The 21,090-nt window shown below is 37.7% G+C and overlaps 2 protein-coding genes across 6 annotated transcripts in view; one reads left to right on the forward strand and one right to left on the reverse strand.

The window, feature by feature from the left end:
* Positions 1 to 7,080, forward strand: part of LOC145663902 (RNA-binding protein 34-like) — a 59,237-nt gene extending 52,157 nt beyond the window's left edge. For both annotated transcript variants that reach the window (XM_081730079.1, XM_081730080.1), the window contains exons 6-7: positions 3,777 to 3,986; positions 6,807 to 7,080. In XM_081730079.1, the coding sequence (XP_081586205.1) occupies positions 3,777 to 3,986; positions 6,807 to 6,833 (237 nt within the window). In that variant the 3' untranslated portion in view covers positions 6,834 to 7,080. The remainder of the gene's footprint in view (positions 1 to 3,776; positions 3,987 to 6,806) is intronic.
* Positions 7,081 to 14,601: 7,521 nt separating this feature from the next.
* The window catches only part of LOC145663901 (uncharacterized), a 41,273-nt gene continuing 34,784 nt past the window's right edge, over positions 14,602 to 21,090 (reverse strand). For all 4 annotated transcript variants that reach the window (XM_081730078.1, XM_081730072.1, XM_081730073.1 and 1 more), the window contains exons 6-7: positions 16,404 to 16,742; positions 14,602 to 14,828 (exon numbers count right to left, since the gene is read on the reverse strand). In XM_081730078.1, coding sequence (XP_081586204.1) covers positions 14,754 to 14,828; positions 16,404 to 16,742 — 414 coding nt within the window. In that variant the 3' untranslated portion in view covers positions 14,602 to 14,753. The remainder of the gene's footprint in view (positions 14,829 to 16,403; positions 16,743 to 21,090) is intronic.

Below are 21,090 nucleotides of genomic sequence, written 5' to 3' on the forward strand. Positions count from 1 at the left end.
TGAAGCTCGACATGACATGCGCGGGTTACGGCTACGGCTTCCAGACCTGGAGTCGAACTCCCTGAGCATCCAAGCTCAAGGTACAGGTTGCAATGATCAACTAAAAGTGTTGGCAGATCATTTCCAAAATCACTCAGTTAACTCACCTGTATGCACATACAAACAGAATATAGAAAACAATTTATGTTAATTTTAGTCAACTGCCTATAATGCACTAGACACGGCGATAACTTTGGCGTGAGAAAGTACAGATAACGGACTGCAAAAATTGTGAGGCTGGTGCCACTTTGGCCACTGGGACATCTGGTCAGCCCGTATTTCTCTAATCTATTGTAATGTTTCCATAAGCGATTAAAGAAAACACTTAATGCAGTTCTCAATAACTATAGAATATATACTGTGCATATAATGAGTCAGGGAGAAACACTGAAATGGTTCGTCACTAACTGAAATGTTCTCACTAAAAGCAACGTTTTAAATATATATATGAAAAACGATGAAAGACTTCTTTGTCCAATTGTGTGGGAAAGAAGCAATTACCACCAAAGAAAGAACTTATATGCGTTCCAGAATAACGTACAAATCGAAAATAATAATCACAGTTTTTACGAAATATACAGAGTGTCCACGAAAAATCCTTCTATAACCTGGTAGCGGTTATAAAGTAAAGGAAATTGATAGTAAATTACCTGGAGAAACTCTGTAGTATGTGAGACAGAGGTATAACGTATTTGTGTTGAAACAGGGAGACTGGTTATTCAAAATTGGAAACCTCTGAGTTTCAAGAGGCCAACTTGTGAGCTCGCAATTAGTTGACTCAAGTGCATATAAGGTGGCCTTATTTTAGATGTGTTGCGAGGGAGTGTCTGAGGTGAGGCGGGGTCTAAAGATTCATAGGAGATCGATGTTACATCAAAAGCGACTATTCAGTGCAGGAAACTTTTGGTTCTTCCTTTCACTCAAAGAACTGCACACCTCCAGAAAGGAAGTTCTTGTTGGCCAATGTCGAACTCATGTGGCACCCATAAATCCGATTGCACGCAGCTACCGAACAACAATAGTATGGTGTATAACTGTCTCGTCTGCAAGGCCGAACGTTTTCCCCAGTATTTGCTTCCACAGTGTTCGTGACGATCTTATCCAAACATGTTGGTCGGTGCCCATGGGGCTTATTATACAATGCTGTGTCATCAGAACGAAATTGAAAACCAACAGCAAATGATTCGTTCATTCGTCGTTTCTGGTCGATATGCACTGTTTTATAGCCTATTACCTGGACTGACACAATTTGAATTTGTAAAGAAAAATCACAATTGTGTTTCCCATTCTCCACTTTGATACTACTCTGTCCAAATTACGCACTGCGTGTTGACTTGTGTACCCAGCCTGTTTGCTGGACGTGTACTGAGTTTGTGAAGTTAGACGCATGACCTTCGTCCATCCCTGTATTGTGTTGCTGAGGTAAGTGTCCCATTAGATGTCGAGGCGGACATTTCATTCACACCAAGCTAATACTATGCTGGAAATTTAAAAATTCGCAAGGAAAAGAGCCGTAAATATATCCTTCGCAAAAGCGACTTTTCGACACTTTTTCCCACTACAACGCCTTCACTCTATTATTATACAGCAGTTGGAAGACTCATACGCGTGTGCGTAGCTTTGTTGCTTGGTGAAGCCCGGGATGAAAGGTGTCCCTGTCTGGAATTCGTTCGGCAGCATCTGTATTAACCATGTAGTTGGTAAGGTACACTATTCCCTCTTGTCTTAGAAACCAACCAATGGTAGATAGCAACCATTTTCTTACCAGAAGATAATTCTTAAAAAAAGGGGGGGGGAAGATTGCTGCTATTGTTTACATTGCTTCGATTGGCTCTTAAGCCAAGTGTGCTGTAATAAAAAAACACAACTTACCATCAGTGATGTACCTGAAGAACTATTCTATATCCTTATGGTACAGGATCAAAAGTTCCTCTGTATTTCTTTATTCATGTTTCCTTCTCTTCGGATGTCATATATAGATTTTTGTTTTTGAACTCGTCATTGGGTATTGTAGACACTGTTCCATGAGATATTACAGTTTCTGATATTACCTCGTCTATTGTCACTTACCTGTTATTCATAATAATGTTATCCACAACTTCAGTTACACTAGTTCTTGGACTACACGGCATTCCTTTGAACGCGGACTGTGTCTACTCTCAGATTATTAAATTCTGAAGACCGTCGCAGGATATCCACACACACACTGCGCAGAATTTGTGTTTATCCACCTTTCTTGTATAAAAACTAGGCTCTCCAGTGTTGTCCATGTTTGTTGCTTTCCATTGCACACAACGTTGATGTCCTCTGAGTGGTCCTTCCCTGTCCCTTCTCTCTTTTATTTCCACTGTTCTCTATCCTGAGCCACACTTCCATTTCCGTTTTCCTTTTCTACATCTTGTATACCGTACCGTTTTTCCAGGGTACACATCCATACACCACCACTCTTCATACATATATTTTCATCAATCTTTTTTCGAGTGTATATCGATGTTTCGAGATAAAAGCTTTTGTTTCTCGTCAGATGTCTTCTTCGTCTGAGCTATTCTGGATTTTTACATCTTGCTTGCACCTAGTATCGCTTATTATTTCGCTCCCTTCTGTTACATCTCTACGAAATCAGGTACGAATACAAGATAATATTTAGGAGTTGAAACAACTTGTTTGCACATGTTAACAAGTGAAATCCGTATAGGGGCATCACAGCCTGTCGTGAGATCCAGAACTGAGTACCGCTACTTCACGAAGAGTTATACTTGAGACCTATCATTTTAGGGTCTCATAGTGAACGCATGTGACAGAAGGCGAGAAAGACGGCAATGGGAGCTGATGTGCTGACCACGTATTTCCCAACGAAAAGTAGTGTGGCTGACCATATCACTTCATAAGCGTAATTTGTAGTCTGTAAAAATTGCTAATGAATAAGAAATAGCCCTTTGAAGCCAAATAAATGTCTCATATAGTTTCGGGTTCCGGTGAGAGTAATTCCTGTGGATATAACCATCGTATCCAAGGGAGCCGATCCTGGGGGGCGAGGGGGCTCGGGCCCCCCAAAGCTCATGTGTACCCCTATTGTATTTATGAATATACAATATTTCGCATAATTTGAGTGCAATTTGTTTTAAAATCTTCATATATGTACCTTCTGCATCTGAATGGGCCCCTCCAAATTTACAGAGAAATCGGCGCCCTTAATCGTATCCCACTTTAAGCAATTGATTCTGACCCAGATAGCATTGGTTGGTGGAAAGGGAAGTTGATGTCCAGTCAGTCAATCGAGCATCAAGCAGGAGAAAGTACATGAACCAGACAGTCACTACAAAGGAAAAGGTCTTTCCCTGTTTGATGTGTGCGAAGTGTAGTTAGTTAATATTTTTCTGTCTATTATTTTGAGCAAAATACGCCTTCTCTTTTCAATCATATTACTGAGTAAAACACAACTTTTTACCACCCAAATTTGGATTTTTATCTTTGGTTGCATTTTTAAAAAAAATCAATAATTTCACTTCTGATTTTTACCTTTTACTCTATCGGTCGGAACGTGGGAATCTCCATGTGAAATATATTTATGGAAGTAATATACCGTAGTGACGTTCTGTTTTTAATCGTTGTTCTCAATTTAAAGGTAATTGATCACTAAAGTTGATCAAGGCTGAAATAATTTCATTCTGTAGTGTGTGTTTGTGTTAGTATTATTACTTAGAATGCTGATGGTGACTTTTTTTTTTATCCAACAGAATGTCGCTGCAGTGGAGTCGGCATTAAAGTTGAACGGAAGAGAGTATGGTGGTCGACGCTTGAGAGTTAATACAGCAATAAAGAAAGAAAAACATAGCAAGAATGGCAGTTTTAAAAGAGGGCCTGGCCGAGGAAAGCCCAGCCCGAAGAAGGACAGTCCAGCTAAAGTACAGAGGCACACACCGAAGGAAATGGGTAGAAGAAATATGGTAAGTATATAACTGTTCGATTACTTTTTATTTATTAAACTTCTATATGACGAATTAGTTGAAACAAGATATCATAAATACCCTGCTTATGGAGTTCTAACTATTTTAACGCTAACAGGTTTTGCAAGCGCTGTTTTCAGCTCAGCTGTGACTTTTGGCACCGTGGTCATCTTCTGCTCGTTCACAATCCAACCTAGTGTGCATCTGTCTCTTTCACGCAGCACACACTAGCGTCCAGGCTGGTGCTTCGCTGATGCGGTTTTTCCGGAACACTCGCAGGCGGTCATGATCTTTGAGACTGTGCCTCTTGATACACCAAACATTTCCGCTACTTTCGTCACAGAAGCTCCCACCATACGCGCACCCACAATTTGCCGTCTTTGAAACTGTCAGCTCAAACATGATTCACGATAATCTGCACGGGCCTGTCGCTGAACTGTAACTGGCCCATCTGTTTGATTGGCCAGGTTGTATACCTCACAGGATGTGCCGGTGACTACAGCGACACCTACCATTCAGGCGCAAATCGTGTTTGAAATAGCTCTCTCTTTTATCCCACTTGTTTCCATATTTTTGTCCATCCCGTGTATCAGGACGAACAAATTTCGGAAATACCACTTTTTCGGTATCTATGGACCATGAAACACGTGTAAATCTATTGAAATCTCCAGTTCGATATTTTTCCACGATCACCTTTCCTTTCGTCGCTCAAAAATAAAAAAGAATAAAGTGAGTGTGGTTTACGACATGCATTCTGGGAGAACCCACTAGTTTCAGTGCATTTTTGTTTATTAGGATATTAAAGAAGGCTTCCGACTTTTCAACATATTTCTCAGACTGTTAATTACCACAGCATACAACATCGTGTCGGTGCGTTTTGTCCGGGTAGTCCCGTTTCCTTCCACTTTTTCATTCTATCAATTCTTCCATTATCATTCACTTGCTTTAATCCTCGTCTCCCTTAGCCTAAAGGGCATAATCGTGGGACGTTGAACTGAAAGATTTGATTTCATAACATCATACAGTTGTATGTGACACTCACTTATATTTTACAGTTCACTATAAATACTGGAATTTTTTCTAGCAGGACACTGGAAATACCCAATTCAACTCCAGTAGACACCCTGTATAATTTTGTAAGTGGTAATTCATCCTGCTTGATAACTTTTCCGTGAATGTAACCTTGCCCTGTTGAATATTACACTGTTATTGTTGGCACTACTAAGTATTTTAAGTGATCATTGGATTTCTTCCAGTGCTGGTACGTTGATATTAAGCCTAGGTTTTGTGTCTGCTTTTTATAGTTTACTATTCAAAGTGTTTTACCTTTTCCTTTTTATAATTTTTCACATATATATATATATATTGTGTAATAGTTGCTTCAGTGTGAATCTTTATTACAAGCCATAGTATTAAAAGTTCCTACGTAAAATTATAAGAATAAGGTCTTTTAATAGGCATGATCAGCAGAATTTTTGAACATGGCTTATCTAATCATATTGAATTAAAGGAACTGTGGTGGATGTGGGGATCACGTCCATAATTTTGCAATTATCCTCAAATGCAATTCAAAAATACAAATAAATGAACCAAGTGCTGTATCATAAAAACGTCATAGTATCTTCAAAACATGCTTTCGCCTATTGTACATTGGTAATAATTGAAGCGCTTGGAAGATAAAGGTGTTATGTTACATTTTTTGAAACGTTGCATTCTGGCGGTTCATGCACGTATTATATGCTAATCATGCTACGTAACACATTATTTAATGAGTCCTCGTCTGGCTGCAGATATTTTGAAAGGATGGGGACAGTATGTTAAGACAAAATTGTGAAAGTCAATTTTCCCGTCATATTCAATTTGTTACATAACACCTTTATCCTCCAAGCGCTTCAATTATTTTCTTTTTTTTAAAAAAAAAAAAAAAAAATCTTATACGAGAAGTGATCAGAAAGTAAGGTTACTAAGCCTGCAGTGAAACATGTCTATATTATTTCATACAACCAATACAGCTAATAGATAATACGTACATTAGGTTATTTTCCGACATAGTCTCCGTATCTATTCAGGTACTTGTCGCTTCGTGGGGATGAGTATGAAGATTCCGTTCTGGTAAAAATCCTGTCCTTGCGTGTTCAACAATGTTGTCACGAACTGTTTCACCTCCTCGTCTGAAGAGAAGCGTAGTCCAGGGTGTAGAAGATCGTGCTGTGTTCAAATCTGTTGAGGCCATGCTGGGTCGGCCACTGTGCTCCTTGTCGGTAACTTTTTTTCTACCAATCGCAAACTTTCAACACCATTCTGTGACATGTTGACGAACCATTTCAGTCTCTCTGTAAACCTCTACCAGCTGCCGGTGAATTTCCGTCGCAGTTACATGTTTCGCCCACAGAAATCGAATAACTGAACGGACTTCTTTTCGAGACCAGTTTTCCAAACGAGTCGCCATTTTTGTTTACCTACAACTAGCGCCGTAGGTGGCTGAAACTCAACACAGTTGCCAACTCTATGTATTAAAAATCACTGCATATTCCTCATTCCTCTCTAACAGACGAAACTCCAGAAATATCGGCCTTGTAACCTTAGTTTCTGATCCTCCCTCGTACTTTAAAGAAAATCATTGCTATATTTTAGGTTTATCATTTGATGTAAAGAGATCTTCCGAATTGTAGTTTTGTTTATAGTTATTGTAATTCATGTATTATACTCATCCATTTCACGAAGTAGAATCTAAATTTATTAATGCTATAATTCTGGTAACATTTTTTTCTCGAATGGAAAAGAGAAATGTTAATAATTCAAGTTTATTTTTGTTTACAGAATAGGGGAACGGGGAAAGGACAGTAGAAGAAATAGGCGTTGGCTAGCAAGCTGACGGAAAACTGCAAACCGTGACAGTCACTTCACGTATTCATACACAGAAAAAAACTAAAATCGAAGAATGTACATTCCAATGAATGTATTGGTGACTGTGAATGTCTATGCAGTTTCTTCTTCGTATCAACAGTCTATGTTTATATGATCGAACTGGATATTTTAAACTGCCATGTATAAGAAGTTGTTTTATTATGAAAAAATACAGAATCTAATTGTTTGTTGTGTGTTTTCTTCTATAGAAGGAGTGTTTTTAAAAATCCCTAAAACGTTTGGGAGGAGATTCTTGACACCAAGGTAAGACATCAACCTAGGTGTAGAAGTGCTTCATTTCGGCGCTGTGACCAGTCGAAAACCTATCTGCTGCAAGATCCAAAATATTAAATCAAAGTCAGGTAAAAAATTATTATTTTTAGTCCTAGATTTCATTCATGCACAATCGTATGGGGTACAAGGACAGCACAAGCTTAAACCCCAAAGATTCGAAAATTCCTGGAATATTTTATCAGAAGTTCAATAAGGAAAATAAACAACAATCAGGTACAATATTTCAACGCGCAAAAATAATGAAGATAGATAAAACTTCGTTAGAATTAGGACCAAGGAGAGAGGGCACGTTTGATTAATCTACATTCTCTTAGTACAATAAATTTTCGGAGGAAGAACTTATCATTTACGAAATATATTGAAATATGTATGGTGCGTGGGAGTTTGCACCTTTCGTAACTAGTAATTAAGAGATTTCTTTCAATCCACTATTTTCCTAATTTATCTGTTTATACGTTTTATTATTATTATTATTATTATTATTATTATTATTATTATTATTATTATATGAGTTGTGTTCAAAAAGTCCCGAATCTTTGGTTGGCAAAAATACATTTATTGATTTGAAAATCCGAAACACTAATCTCCTTCAAAGTAGCCTCCTTGGTAATACACACACTTCTCCCAGCGCTCCTAACACCTGGAATGCAGTTTTTGGAATGGTGCGCAACCGTGCTCTCCCATTTCCCATGATGTCTTGTCTTGACTCAAATCGGCTCCCTTTTAGTGGCATTTTAAGCTTGTAAAATAACCAAAAGTCACACGGAGCCATGTCGGGTGAGTAGAGGCCTGACGACACACAGGAATGTTGTGTTTGGCGATGAAAGTCTAAATCGAATTTCGCGGACACTCTCCTCATGCCCAAATTTCGTTCATAATTGAATGTACTAATCCGATTGAATGCTTTCTGCTTAGGTATCGTCAAGCTTTCGGCAAAATTAAATGCAATATCGCTGCTGAAGTTTTTCTGTCGTTTTACAAAAAACAAATCCGATGACCGCTCACTACACGTCTTCACTTGTTGGCCGACTGCCAGCGTCTGACGCTTTCTGTGGCCGGGAAAAAAATTTACGACTGCGCATGAGTGTCCCCTCTACATTTACACTGAAGAATGTCTCCCACGCTTGTTGGTTTACGCGGGAAAACATAAGGTTCCATATTTTTTGAACAAATCGCGTATAATTATCCTCGGTGTGCTTACTTTCGAGAACTGATGCACTATTGAACTTTCTTTTATACATTTTTGCCTTCTCTGTTGCATTTGTTTCTTGACTGACTTTTCCCATCCTACTCTGAAATTCTTCTAATTTGTTTCGTAGCCACGTTTCCTTCGCTTTTTTTTTTTTTTTTTAATGTGTTACTGTATCCTATACTGTTAATTAAGAACAAGTTAAGAATCCATCAGTGGTTTCCTGTATGTTTCTTCTAAGTTTAAAAAATATTTCTCACCAAATGTTTTAAGAAAGTGACTGAATGGAACTAGCAATACAACTTGATTCACTATTGTTAACTACGTAGATCTTGTAGAATTGATCTTAAAACGCCTGCTAAATGCTGTATGTCGTAATGCGAAATATGCTAATACAAATGTCTGCAGTGTTCTTACAGATTAGTGAGTAGGCCTTATCAGATGTGAGCTGAAGTTACTTATCCTATTTTCAAGGTAGCAACAAAACTGGAAGACTGGGAATTCTGTTAAGAATCAAGTAATTTCGCAGATTGACAGTTTATAAACCTTTAAAATGAAAATTCTAACATGCTTTCAAATGTGGTTGAATGCTTTTTCATACTTATTTATTTATTTATTGCCAACATGAAACTTATCAGCTCTTAAGAGGGACACCGGAACTGTTCTGGAGGTTGAGGGTGTGCCATGGGGACACCCTTACTAGCACTCCTCTCCGAAAATACGTAACAAAGACTTGGATATCTTTATTTAATAGTGCGCCATGAAATGAAAGAAAAGAGGCAGTTAGAATTTCCTATCCAAATTATCGTAAAATAATATTTGTTTCCAGTACAATGTCGTAGTAACTAAGTTTCATGATGCGCAATTCCTGTTTTAATATTCACATCTTGATACCTTTATTGTGGGAAAAAAATCGTTATGTTCATATGTTGCTGTTCTACACCTTGTTTTTCTCCAAAATTTTTGGGTTTTGAAACTTGGGAAGCAAATAGGTTCCTTCTTGCATACAATTAAATTATCGTGTGTCACATTGAATGAAAGAAACTGATTCAAGGGATCAAACCTCTTGCAATGTTATGTGGGTTTCAAATATTTCACATGTTGATACTATAACACAAATTTGGTGGCGTAGTCGGCAGAGCGTTCACTTCTGGCGCCAAAGTTCTTGTGTTCAAACCTTGAGGGCGCGATATTGGTTTTGTGGTAAATAAACAGGTGGGGAAGGGGTCTTTCTCGGGGTGTCCATTTCCTCTCGTATTCGCATTTCTTTCATTGTTACAGCATTATCTCAGTAATTACTATCTCGTTTGTGTGACGTTTAACTAATGATTTAGTGTGAAGTATACTATGTTCACTGAAGAATTGTGCAACTATGAATTGAGTTCTTTCACCCGTGTAAAGTGTGTTTCGGAACAAGATTCTCTCAGGGATAAGCTGCTTTTGCCTGCTTTCTGACATGAGAATTTCGCGATAGTATACGTTACTGAAAAATAGAATTTTGTAAACATTCAGTCATTATTACAAAAGCAACAAAGTCATTATCACAAGAAATTTAATTTGAATACATAGCAAACTTAGAACGAGCAACGAACTTATTAAGAGCAACAACGGTATATTTTACGAAATTTTTGTTATACAACCTATCCTGTGTATATCAAGACCTAAGGAATATTCTGAATAATAATAATAATAATAGTAAATTGCCTGCGAGTATTGACAGAATAGTCTAAAAATATCATTTTATCTACTGCTACGAAGATTAGTAGTCGTGTCCAACAAAGTAAAAAAGAATCTTTAACAGAAACAAAATTTATTTATATCCTTATATATACACAAGAAAGAAAAAAAAGACCATTTCAGTAAAATATCCATATAGAGGTGATTTAAGTAGAATATAAGGATTGTGAGACACTTGGAATAAGGACATACGCTAATTGAACTGAGTTATCGATCTTTGCTTTAAGACAATTAGTAAACTCGAACTCTTGATTTAGAATAATTACTAGGAATTTGTTTTAAAGTTCAATTATAACGAAAGAGCACGTGCTTTTGGTGTGCACCTTGTGTGTGTGTGTGTGAGAGAGAGAGAGAGAGAGAGAGAGGTATATATAGATAGATAAAATATTAGGGGCTGCTCTTTCCTCTATTCTACTAATTCGAAGTTTGAATTTTCACTGGCTCCTTAGGCACTAAACCGCCGGGTTCTAGCCTAGTAGGCAGATTCTTCTTAAATTCGATTTTTGAGCAGTAACGCCACAGGCGCCATACTCTTCACTTTCTGCCGGTTCTTCTTACATTTTTTGAAAAATGGCGCCTTTAATGCAAAGCATATAGAGGGTTAGCATAAATAATTCATTCATTTTGAAAAGGCTATATTTTCAAAAGTATTACGCGTACACACATGAAAGATATATGAAAAGAACTACAAACTCACCAAGTTTATAGAGCTCCTTCGTGGCTAAGCGGTTAGCGTACGTGCCTTTGTCGCGGGAGACCCGGGTTCGATTCCCGGCGGGAGCTCAAGTGGTTCGGAGTCCACGTTAATCAGTAGGTCCAGTCTCATATAGCCTCGCTGCTGAACGAGACGTTAAACTCAATCAACTCAACTCAACTCACCAAGTTTATACACCCTCTACAAATGTTCAATATCTGCCCCTTTGGTGACACGACACGTACAGCCACACTGTCACATTCGATCGAAAAATAATGGAGTCGTGCTGCCACGTGGAATACACAATACAAACTTGGTGAGTTTGTGGTTCTTTTCATATGTGTATGTGTAATACTTTTGAAAATATAGCTTTTTCAAAATGAATGAATGATTTATGCTAGCCCTGTATTCTATATCATGTCTTATCCTTCTATCGATGGTGTGGTTCTGTAATTCAGATTTTTTGAGGCGATATAGTGTGGTGAGGAACAGCATACTGTGAGGGTTTATCTTGAATTATCATTTACGCAACAGCCAACTGCATGGGATTTATGCCCCAGCAGTGGTTTGGAGTTCACGTGGACAGTTAAGTCTCGCTGTCGTGTAGGACGCAAAATAAAAAGCAGCTCAAAATTTCTATTGAGCCCTGAAGTGTTAGATCTTCCGGCTTCAACATTGGTTCCCATTGAACCAATCGCCAAGAGGTAACGAGGAGGTGCTTTTTCAATACAAGTACTATCATGTCCAAAATGATTGTCGCATATTTATAACTGTCTTCTTGTAAGAATATAATTTGATAATTTTGCAGGGTACTTTTAATACTGATACTATGTGTATAATCGGAAAATGTTTATTTGTGGTAAATTTCATAGGAAAAGAATCATAAACACGAAAATTAGAATGAGTAAAACAAAATGTTCCTAAATGGACAAGTAAGTTTTATTTTCGTTTTGATGTTCTTATTTACTGCTCTTTTGAGATGAAATTTGCCACATACATGTCTTTCCCTATTATACACATACTAACATTATAAGAAATACAGAGCGAATTCGTTATCAAATTAGATTCCTACAGCAATATATTTATAGACGCGACAATAATTTTGGACATAAGTGTACATATTCAATGTACCAAGAATAGCTTCCATCTTCTATTGTTATTCTAGTCTCAGTTTTACGTCCTACGGTTATGCCAGCTAAGCAGGTGATTATGTGAAATGGTGAAATAAAGTGGGAGGAAACGGGAGAACGCCGAGAAAACCCCCACACACGGTGTTTGTCCACCACAAAGTCCACTTGGCGCGAGCTGGGATCGAACCAACGACTCCACGTGCCAGAGGTGCACGCTCTATCACTGAGCCACTGATGTCCTGCCAATTTTAATATTGGGTCCCTAGTGTTCGAAAGACTACTATTTCATTGAAACAAAACTCACTTCAGATCATGGTAGCTCTGTGGTCCTTGATTCTACCCCATCTTGCGCCAAGTGGGTTATGTAGTAATCAAACACCATGTGCATGGTTTTCTCGGAGTTCTCTGGTTTGTTCACTTTCTTCATTTATATCACATCATCATCATTCTTATCACTGACTCCCTTAGTCTTCGAGGATAATCGTGGGAGTTTCTTTATAAGGAACTCACTTCTTCTATATTTTTAACACTGACATCCAAGAATGTTCTAGGCAAAGTAATTAAGGGTACAAAATATTTCGGAATTTTGAATAATTAACATGCTATTTTAATGTATAAAATTTTTCAACTCAAGTTTTCTTTTAAGGATTCCACTTTAGAAAATAGAGTAGAATAACAATAAAAACAAACTATTGAAAAATTATGGAATTTCTTACCCATTAAGTCGTCTGTGGTAGCAACTGTTAATGTGGAACTTTACGAGTTTTTTTTTAGTTCAATTATTGGTAGCCAGTAAAGCCGAGTTTCTTTTTTTTCTTTCTTTTTTGTTCAATAAGAGATGCTACCCAATTATTATTATTATTTTTTTTTTTTTTTTTTTTTTTTACCGGGCAAACCAGTAGCAGCAGGACATTCTGTCGCTAGAAGTCTCGAGGAACATGTATTAGCTACTGTACCACAAAGTTTCATCATCTATGGCGCATTCAGTTGTAGTTGTGCGTGTCAGGAAGTGTTTCAGTGCTTCTGCGATTTCTCAATTGCCTGACGGCAAGGAGCAACGGATTTGCATCAAGTTTTGTGTCAAGTTGAAAAAAACTGCAGTCGAAACCCACTGCATGCTGAAAGAGGCATTTGGTAAGAGTGCACTTAGTCAAGCAAGAACATTTGAGTGGTTCAAGCGTTTCAAAGAAGGCCGCGAATCTCTGGAAGATGACAAACATTCTGGCCGATTGTCAACATGCACAGCACCGGAAATGATCATGAAAATGTGTGATGAGATTCGCGAAGACAGTAGGCAGACAATTCACGATGTTTCTAACAGACTTCGACTGTCGTATGGTACACTCATGTCCAAAATGATTGTCGCATATCTATAACTGTCTTCTTGTCAGACTATAATTTGATAATGATTTTGCAGGGTACTTTTAATACTGATACTATGTGTATAATCGGGAAATGTATATTTGTGGTAAATTTCATAGGAAAAGAATTATAAATACTAAAATTAGAATGAGTAAAACTAAATATTGCTAAATGGACAAGAACGTTTTATTTTCGTTTTATTGTTCTTATTTACTGCTCTTTTGACATGAAATTTGCTACATACATGTCTTTGCCGATTATACACATACTAACATTATAAGAAATACCGGTCGAATTCGCTATCAAATTATATTCCTACAACAACATGTTTATAGACATGCGACAATAATTTTGGGCATGAGTGTACATGTCAAGGAATTCTATTCGATGAACTGAACATGAGACGAATTACAACGAAGTTGGTTCCTCGCCTTCTAGCAGCGACCAAAGAAACCTCAGGATTCAGACGTGTACTGAGCTGCAACAAAAATTTCATGTGTCAACTTCTTATCCAGTCATTACAAGTAATGAATCTTAGGTCTATAGTTATGACCCAGAAACGAAGCAGCAATCACTATAATGGAAGACGCCATCCTCTCCAAGGCCGAAAAAAGCTCGACAAATTCGCAGCAACATCAAGTCAATGCTTATCACTTTTTTTTTCGACATTCGACGAATTATGCACAGGGAGTTTGTTCCATCTGGTCAGAATTTCAACGGGAACTTTTATTGCGAGGTTTCAGAGAGACTGAGGGAAGGTGTTAGGTGCTAACGGCCAGAGCTGTGGGAAACAAAAGACTGGGTGCTGCACCATGACAATGCGCCCACGCACACCTCGCTCGTTGTAAGGGAATTCCAAGCCAAAAATAACACGGCAACGGTCTCCTACCCTGCCTACTCCCCTGACTTAGCCCAGTGCGACTTCTAGCTGTTCCCGAAGATGAAAATCTCGTAGAAAGGGCGACTCCATTGAAGGCATCCAAGCGAAATCGCAACGGGTCCTGAACACTCTTAACCCTGCAGACTTCCAAAAGTGGGAACAAAGTTGGGATCGTTGCATACATGCCGGAGGGGACAACATTGAAGGTGACAGAAGACTAGGACGTAAATATAGTTTTGTGATTATTACAATGACTTTCTCGGATATTTTGAGTAGCACCTCGTATGACAGATCTTTTTGCCAAGACTAACACTACTCCCATACATAGAAAACAAGGTTATGCAGATAAGAAAAAACAGTGGCACCAATTACGTTCTATATTTCTGAGGAAAAATAGTTTTCATATACATATCAGTTTTAAAAAAAAAAAAATTCCAATTAGATCACACGCATAGGTTGTTTTCCGAAGCCAACCTATAAATAGATATTGCGTAAATATTTACTATTTACAATCAACATTACATTCAACAAAATGTAGTCCTCGATTTTCGTGAAGAGCAGAGAATACTGTTCACTATTCCTTGTAGTTTTTAGTCAGCTTGGCTGCTATCGCCTGTTTCTTCTTCTGATCTTTTCCCATTTTCTTATACTGTAAAAAGAACAAGAGTAAATTACAATTGTTAAAAAATATCCATCGCATCTAATTAATAAAAAATAGGCATGTAATCAGTACTAGACAGCAGTAAATTCCACTTAAAAGAATACTACACTTCAGGTGATCTGTTACACGAAGCTATAATGCTTCTTCAGAATGAATTGATTAAGTTTTGCTTAAATTGCCAAGAATTAAATGCCAAAGAAATGACCTATCAATGCATAATAAAGTATCTGACTGAACTATAAAGTTTTTACATTAGATATAAAACTTGTCGAAATTTCAACATTATACTGTGATTTACTTCACTTATTCACAACTAACTTAATTCGATCTGATTGCTAGGCAACTCTTATGTTCAAAACATACAACACACATATCACACTTGCTTGGCCAACACGAATTCTCTGACTTTTCCAGGTTACAACTTATATAATATAAAAGGAGCAACTATATTTTTCCTGAGCAGGGGGTTCATCTGGTATGCATTTGTATATATACAGGGTGTTTCAGAACAACACCGATTCCTGACATCAAGATAAGATAAAAAGTATAGACCAACCTGGGTGCACAAATGCTTCCTTTCGGAGTTATAGGCTGCCGAAAACATGATGAAAAAAAAAAAAAAAAAAGTCCATAGCTCCAATACTATGAGGCCTACCGTAGTCGGGTCAAGACTTCACTTAGAAATTAGTATGTGCCCTATTCAAATATCCATGTTTCAGAATCCTTCGGTACTTCCGCAACAATTTTTATAGAGGTAGTTGGTGAGTACCTTGGGATTCTGAAACATGTATTTTTGGATAGCGCACGTATTAGTTCCTAACTGAAGTCTTGACCCAACTACAGTAGACCCCATGGTATTGAAGCTATGTACTTTTAAAGTTTATTTTTTAATGTTTTCGGCATCTTATAACTGCGAAAGGAAGCATTTGTGCACCCAGGTTGGTCTATACATTTTGTCTTGTCTTGGTGTCAGAAATCACCTCCCAAACGTTGTCGGTGTTGTTTTGAAACACCCTGTACATATATGTTAGGTGCTATACCAGCATTTGCCTGGTGTGAATGAGTAAAACCTGACTCAGGATGGCTAGCCTGAAAGAGCTTTTATACTTCTTCGACCGAGTGTCCCCACTGAGAATCGAGCCCGGGACCGCTCGCACCAAAGGCGAGAACATTAGCGCCTATGCTACGCCGGGCTACATTTAATTATTACCGTCAACTATGCAAATGGTTTCTTCTCGTAGCAATGGCGCCACCAGTGGTAGCACATTCCCGCATCTATACGTCTATAGAATAACTTGTGAAGCAGCAGTCAAATAGCTCAGAGCTGAATTCCGCCGTATGGTGTCGCTACTGTCGATTGATAACAGGCGAAAGATTACTTGTTACCATTGTTGCAATTTTGCAATCGTGTTTAAATAACTGGATGAATCGAAAGAAAAAGATGAACAATATAAATCAACTCTAAACACACTTTACTGGTAAGTTTGTGTTATTAACGTAATGTTGTGGCCACGAACACACAAAACTGTAAACCAAGAGCCATATTTAGAACAAAATACTTACTTTGTTTCCCCTACCCCGTTGCTTTGCTATCTCCCCTTGGAAAGATTTCGGTGGTCCAACTGGACTTTCGTTTCTATTTGCTTTGGGCTTTTTCTGTCTAGGAAAATTAGGATCCTCGTTCTTTCTTGATGCGAGCTTTCCTTGTCTAGGAAAATTTGAGCCCTCGTTCCTCCTTGGTGCGGGCCTTCCTACTCTAGGAAAATTAGGACGCCTTCCTTGTTTTCCAAATCCTTCATTCGAGCTCCGCTTTGGCTTCTTTACGGCTCTCTGGATTCTCAACTCCCGATTTTTATATGTTGTTCCGTCCATTTGTAATGCCAACTCCACTGCAGCTGAATTCTGTTGAATATAACAATCATTAACATTATAAATAATAATGTGAAGATAAACATACATAACAAAATGTTTTTAACTATTTCTTTCAGCCCATATTCTTTCTTTTTAAAAGTGGTAACAATAAATGGAACTATAATACAATACTTCCATACAATATATTACATATGAAGATTTCCACGCTGCGACCAATAGAGTCAAAGTCCAGGTAAAAAGTGAAATTATTAGACGGTCTTTCTTTTGTACGATTTCCAAAATAACTTAAGAATAAAAATCCAGATTTGGAGACAAAAGCCATCTTGCACGAAGAAAGTAATACAGGGTGGCCCAAAATTAGGTATACAACCTTGCATTGATTAACTATGACAGTTTATTTAGATAATGAGATTATTTGCTTCGGTCTTTCCGACTTTAATGTATAAGTGAAAAGAAATTGAAAACAAACAATAAAGTAGCCTAAGTTAAACCAGTATGGATAACAATAAGTAAATTATGTAAAATGCCATAAGTCGATCAATACGAGAGTGTCTACCTACTTTTGGGCCACCCTGTATACGAGGGCGGGTCAATAAGTAACAATTTTTTCATGCGATATTATAATGATACGAGACGTGAAAATTGAAAGAAAAGTACTTTGAAAGTCGTATTGTAGTTAACAGTTGTTCGATCGAGTGTACTTCTAGCGCTAGAGCTTCGTTTATTTGAATTTAGAGCCCATTGGACTCCGAAGCTATATGAAACATGGACTTAAAGCTTAAAGTGGGATTCGAACCACGAGCTCCCAACAATAATCAAATCAGAGTTTCTCACGCCGAAGGCGCGTACATTAGCTATGTAGCTACAAGGAAATCAGCTAATGGCAGAAACGTAAACTATTGAGAAAAGAAGGTGCGTGTGTTATAGTCTATGTTTGTTTCTTGTGGGCAAAAGGACAAAACCCGGGTGAAATTCACAGAGAAATGGTATGTGTGTATGAGAAAGACTGTATGAATCAGAGCACATATCTTCATATAGTGCAAACTCTTTGAAGACACCCGTGTGAACCTTGCGGATTTACTGTATGCCGGGCATCCAATATTAGCATCAAGCAAACAGAATCTCTCAGCAACTAAAGAGGCAATTGGTAATGACCAGCGAATCCATTTCCGAACATATTAAAACATGTTCAACAATTTGTACGGTATTGTGTGGTGCATGACAAAGTGAAATTTTGGTAAGTGATTTCTTGGTGGGTGCCAAAGAACCTCACAGGCATCCTAAAGGGCAACGGATGATGACATGCTTAACAAGCATGGTACGTTGAATGAGGACATATTTTTCTTGAAGGTATTGTTACAGGTGATGAATCCTGGGCGTATCACTACACGCCTGGCACACAAGCGGTCATCCATGGAATAGAAACATACTGACTTCCTACCAAAGAATTTTTTTTTAAAAAAATGATGAAACAATATTGCCACAATAGCGTTTCGCGTTAAAAGCCGTAACATTCTGAAATTACCAAACTTCTTAATGACAACGCATGTTCCCATGTTGCTCCTTCTGTTTGTGAGAAACCCGAGAAGTTTGAGTAGGTGCTCGAGCACGCACCGTACAGTCCCGATCTGGCATCTTGAGAGTATCATGTTTTTCGCCCGAAAAAATTTAGTCTTGGCCGGTCAACGTTTTAATTCCGATGACAAAGTCAAATCGGTTGTGCGCAAATGGCTATGCCCTCAAATGATAGACTTCTATGAACATTATTTTAACAAGGTAGTATTTTGAAACTTGTGCCACGAGGGAAGAAATGTGTTGATGCCGTGGAGAAACTGGGCGGCTCTCTTGAAACGTACTTTAATATGACCCTTAACTTTGTATATTCTTGATATTTTTCCAATTACATTTTCATCTACATAAAAATTATTGAGAGGTACTTATTGAATTGCTCTCATGAAAAAAAAAAAAAAAAAAAAAAACCCTCGGGAACACCATTAAACGGTCTTTACTTATGTATGCCCTTCGTAAGTAACAGCATTTCCTGCACGCACGACCAAACCCTAAGTGACGGTAAGTCTTTCCTATACACGCTGGGAATAAAGTTGTTATATCTCTCTCGAAGACATATGGACACGGTATGTTTTTCTCCTTGAGAGGAATCCAATCAAAAACAAAGCTGTAATAGAAACATACAAAGTGTTTCAGGAGGAAACCGACAAACTTCGAAAACATATTTCTCACATCAAAACACCAGAAAAGTTTATTTTGAACTTTGCTGAAAAGTGTGTAGTTTCGGAGATACAAGCAGTTGTAGGTAATTTAGTAACAGTGATGTCAGATTGGCTATACTGCGACCATCAACAAACTCAGTCAACGTGTTTTTTACATCAAAAGAAGAAAAATGTGTGGGTTTATCTCAGCAAAGTACAAAATAAACTTTTCTCTTGTTTCGATGTACGGGACACGTTTACTGAGTTTTTGTTTGTTTGATAGTCGCAGTGTAGCAAATCTGGCGTCCTTATCATAAGTTGCCTAACTGCCTGTATTTCCATTAAGTAAAAAAAAAAAAAGTCAGAAATGAAAAGGTCGTCCAGTCTATAGTTGCTAAGCTGCAAGTGGGCTAAAGGAACTTTCCTCTTCTTCTTCTTTTTTTTTTTTTTTTTTTTTTTTTTTTTTTTTTTTTTTTTTTTTTTTAAATAATAATGATGTCCCTCGCTCCAAGTCTATTTCCTGAAGATTCAGTCGGGTTGCGGATAAAATCAGCACTTTCACTTTCCACTGTTAACTATTGGTTTACTCATACACTTACTACTCGATTCATCTGACTTCTTACTTTTGATGCGACTACAACGTGTTGGTCAGCCAGCTCTGATTTAATCTCCTCCTCCCAGGCGTTTAGCAGGTTCCAACAACCTGTCGAATAAAAAAAATAGACCCCACCAGCGGATTTTTTGTGCTATTTTTTATTTTTATTTATTTATTTATTTATTTATTTGTTCTATATATATATATATATATATATATATATATATATATATATATATATATATATATATATATATTTTTTTTTTTTTTTTTTTTAATATTTTCAAATACTTGGAGACCGGACAACACAAACACTGGACGCAAACAGTCGGCAGGAATGAGGCACTTCCACCTCAGATGGAGGAGGACGTCCACGGACCATCCACTTCCCAAGACTCCCACGAACCATTTTGGGCACCACTCTATCTTTTTCTGCTGGGAGTGCATGTGCTTCACTCCTCCGTGTCATAGCTCCGGGTCCATACGTCTTCCAAATCACAAACCCAATTATCAGAAACTGGCCATAGCAAAGTTGGCATCCAGAGAAAGCAGTCCACTTCCGACGCTTATCTTTGTACTTTGCTCGATCGCAGTTTTAAATATCGGGTGATTTTCCCGGCATAACGTCCAACCTGGAGGACCAATGGCTGATTGCAGTTTCAAAGAACTAAGCGATAAAGGGAGTCACATCCCGACGCTGGTTTGACCTGTGGGGGTAATATAGGTACGTTGCGCACACATAGCAATTACAGCTCATCCAGTGTCGAAGAGAAATGGAGGCTCGTTCGCTATTGTTTGCTTTTGTGTCCAAGACACTCGAGTTTCAATGCCAGGGCATTGCGCAGCCGCAGAAAGGTTGGCAAAAGGGGAAGAAGATTACATCGAAACTTAATGCTAAGTACCATGAGCTGTATGTCTCTGTTTCTGACGATCACAAACGGCAAGAACATTTTTCTCCCTTGTACAACTTCATCGAGATTCCAAACCCTTGTTCTTCCCTTCTATCAAAAACTGTGTTTAATTATTTTACTCAAAATACAAATACAATACAATATTTAACTTACACTAAAATACAAATGCTGAGCAAAGCACTGTTTTATTATAAAATAATAACATAATAAATGTGACAGTTTCGAGTATTTAACATATCCTTCTTCAAATACTATCGAAAATAAATGAAAATGCATATATATATATATATAGTCATTGTTATGACAAACTTTAAAATTCTTTAACAGACATATTCATTGTTAAGAAAAAATATTTAATTTCTTATATAAATAAAATAGAGCATAGTTGTTTTGGATTATGTTACAAGAATTTTGTGAAATCACTTTTACATTAAAAAATGTACTTAACACTTATAGTTACTCTATTGTTCGCTTGTTTCTGTTGTACTAGAGAAGAAACACCTCCTCCAGTTTCCTTCCAGGCGGCAACGTACCAAGAACTGACGAAACGTTGCCACGTTGGACTGCAATGGATATACGTTGGATTAAGAAGGATGCTGAGCGAACATCTCCAGAAACGATACATGTGCGTCTGCCTACCTCTCTAATAAAATCAAGGCTTG

Source organism: Thermobia domestica, chromosome 11 (assembly GCF_964235325.1).
Source record: "Thermobia domestica chromosome 11, izTheDome1.hap1.1, whole genome shotgun sequence".
In the NCBI taxonomy this organism is placed as follows: domain Eukaryota; kingdom Metazoa; phylum Arthropoda; class Insecta; order Zygentoma; family Lepismatidae; genus Thermobia; species Thermobia domestica.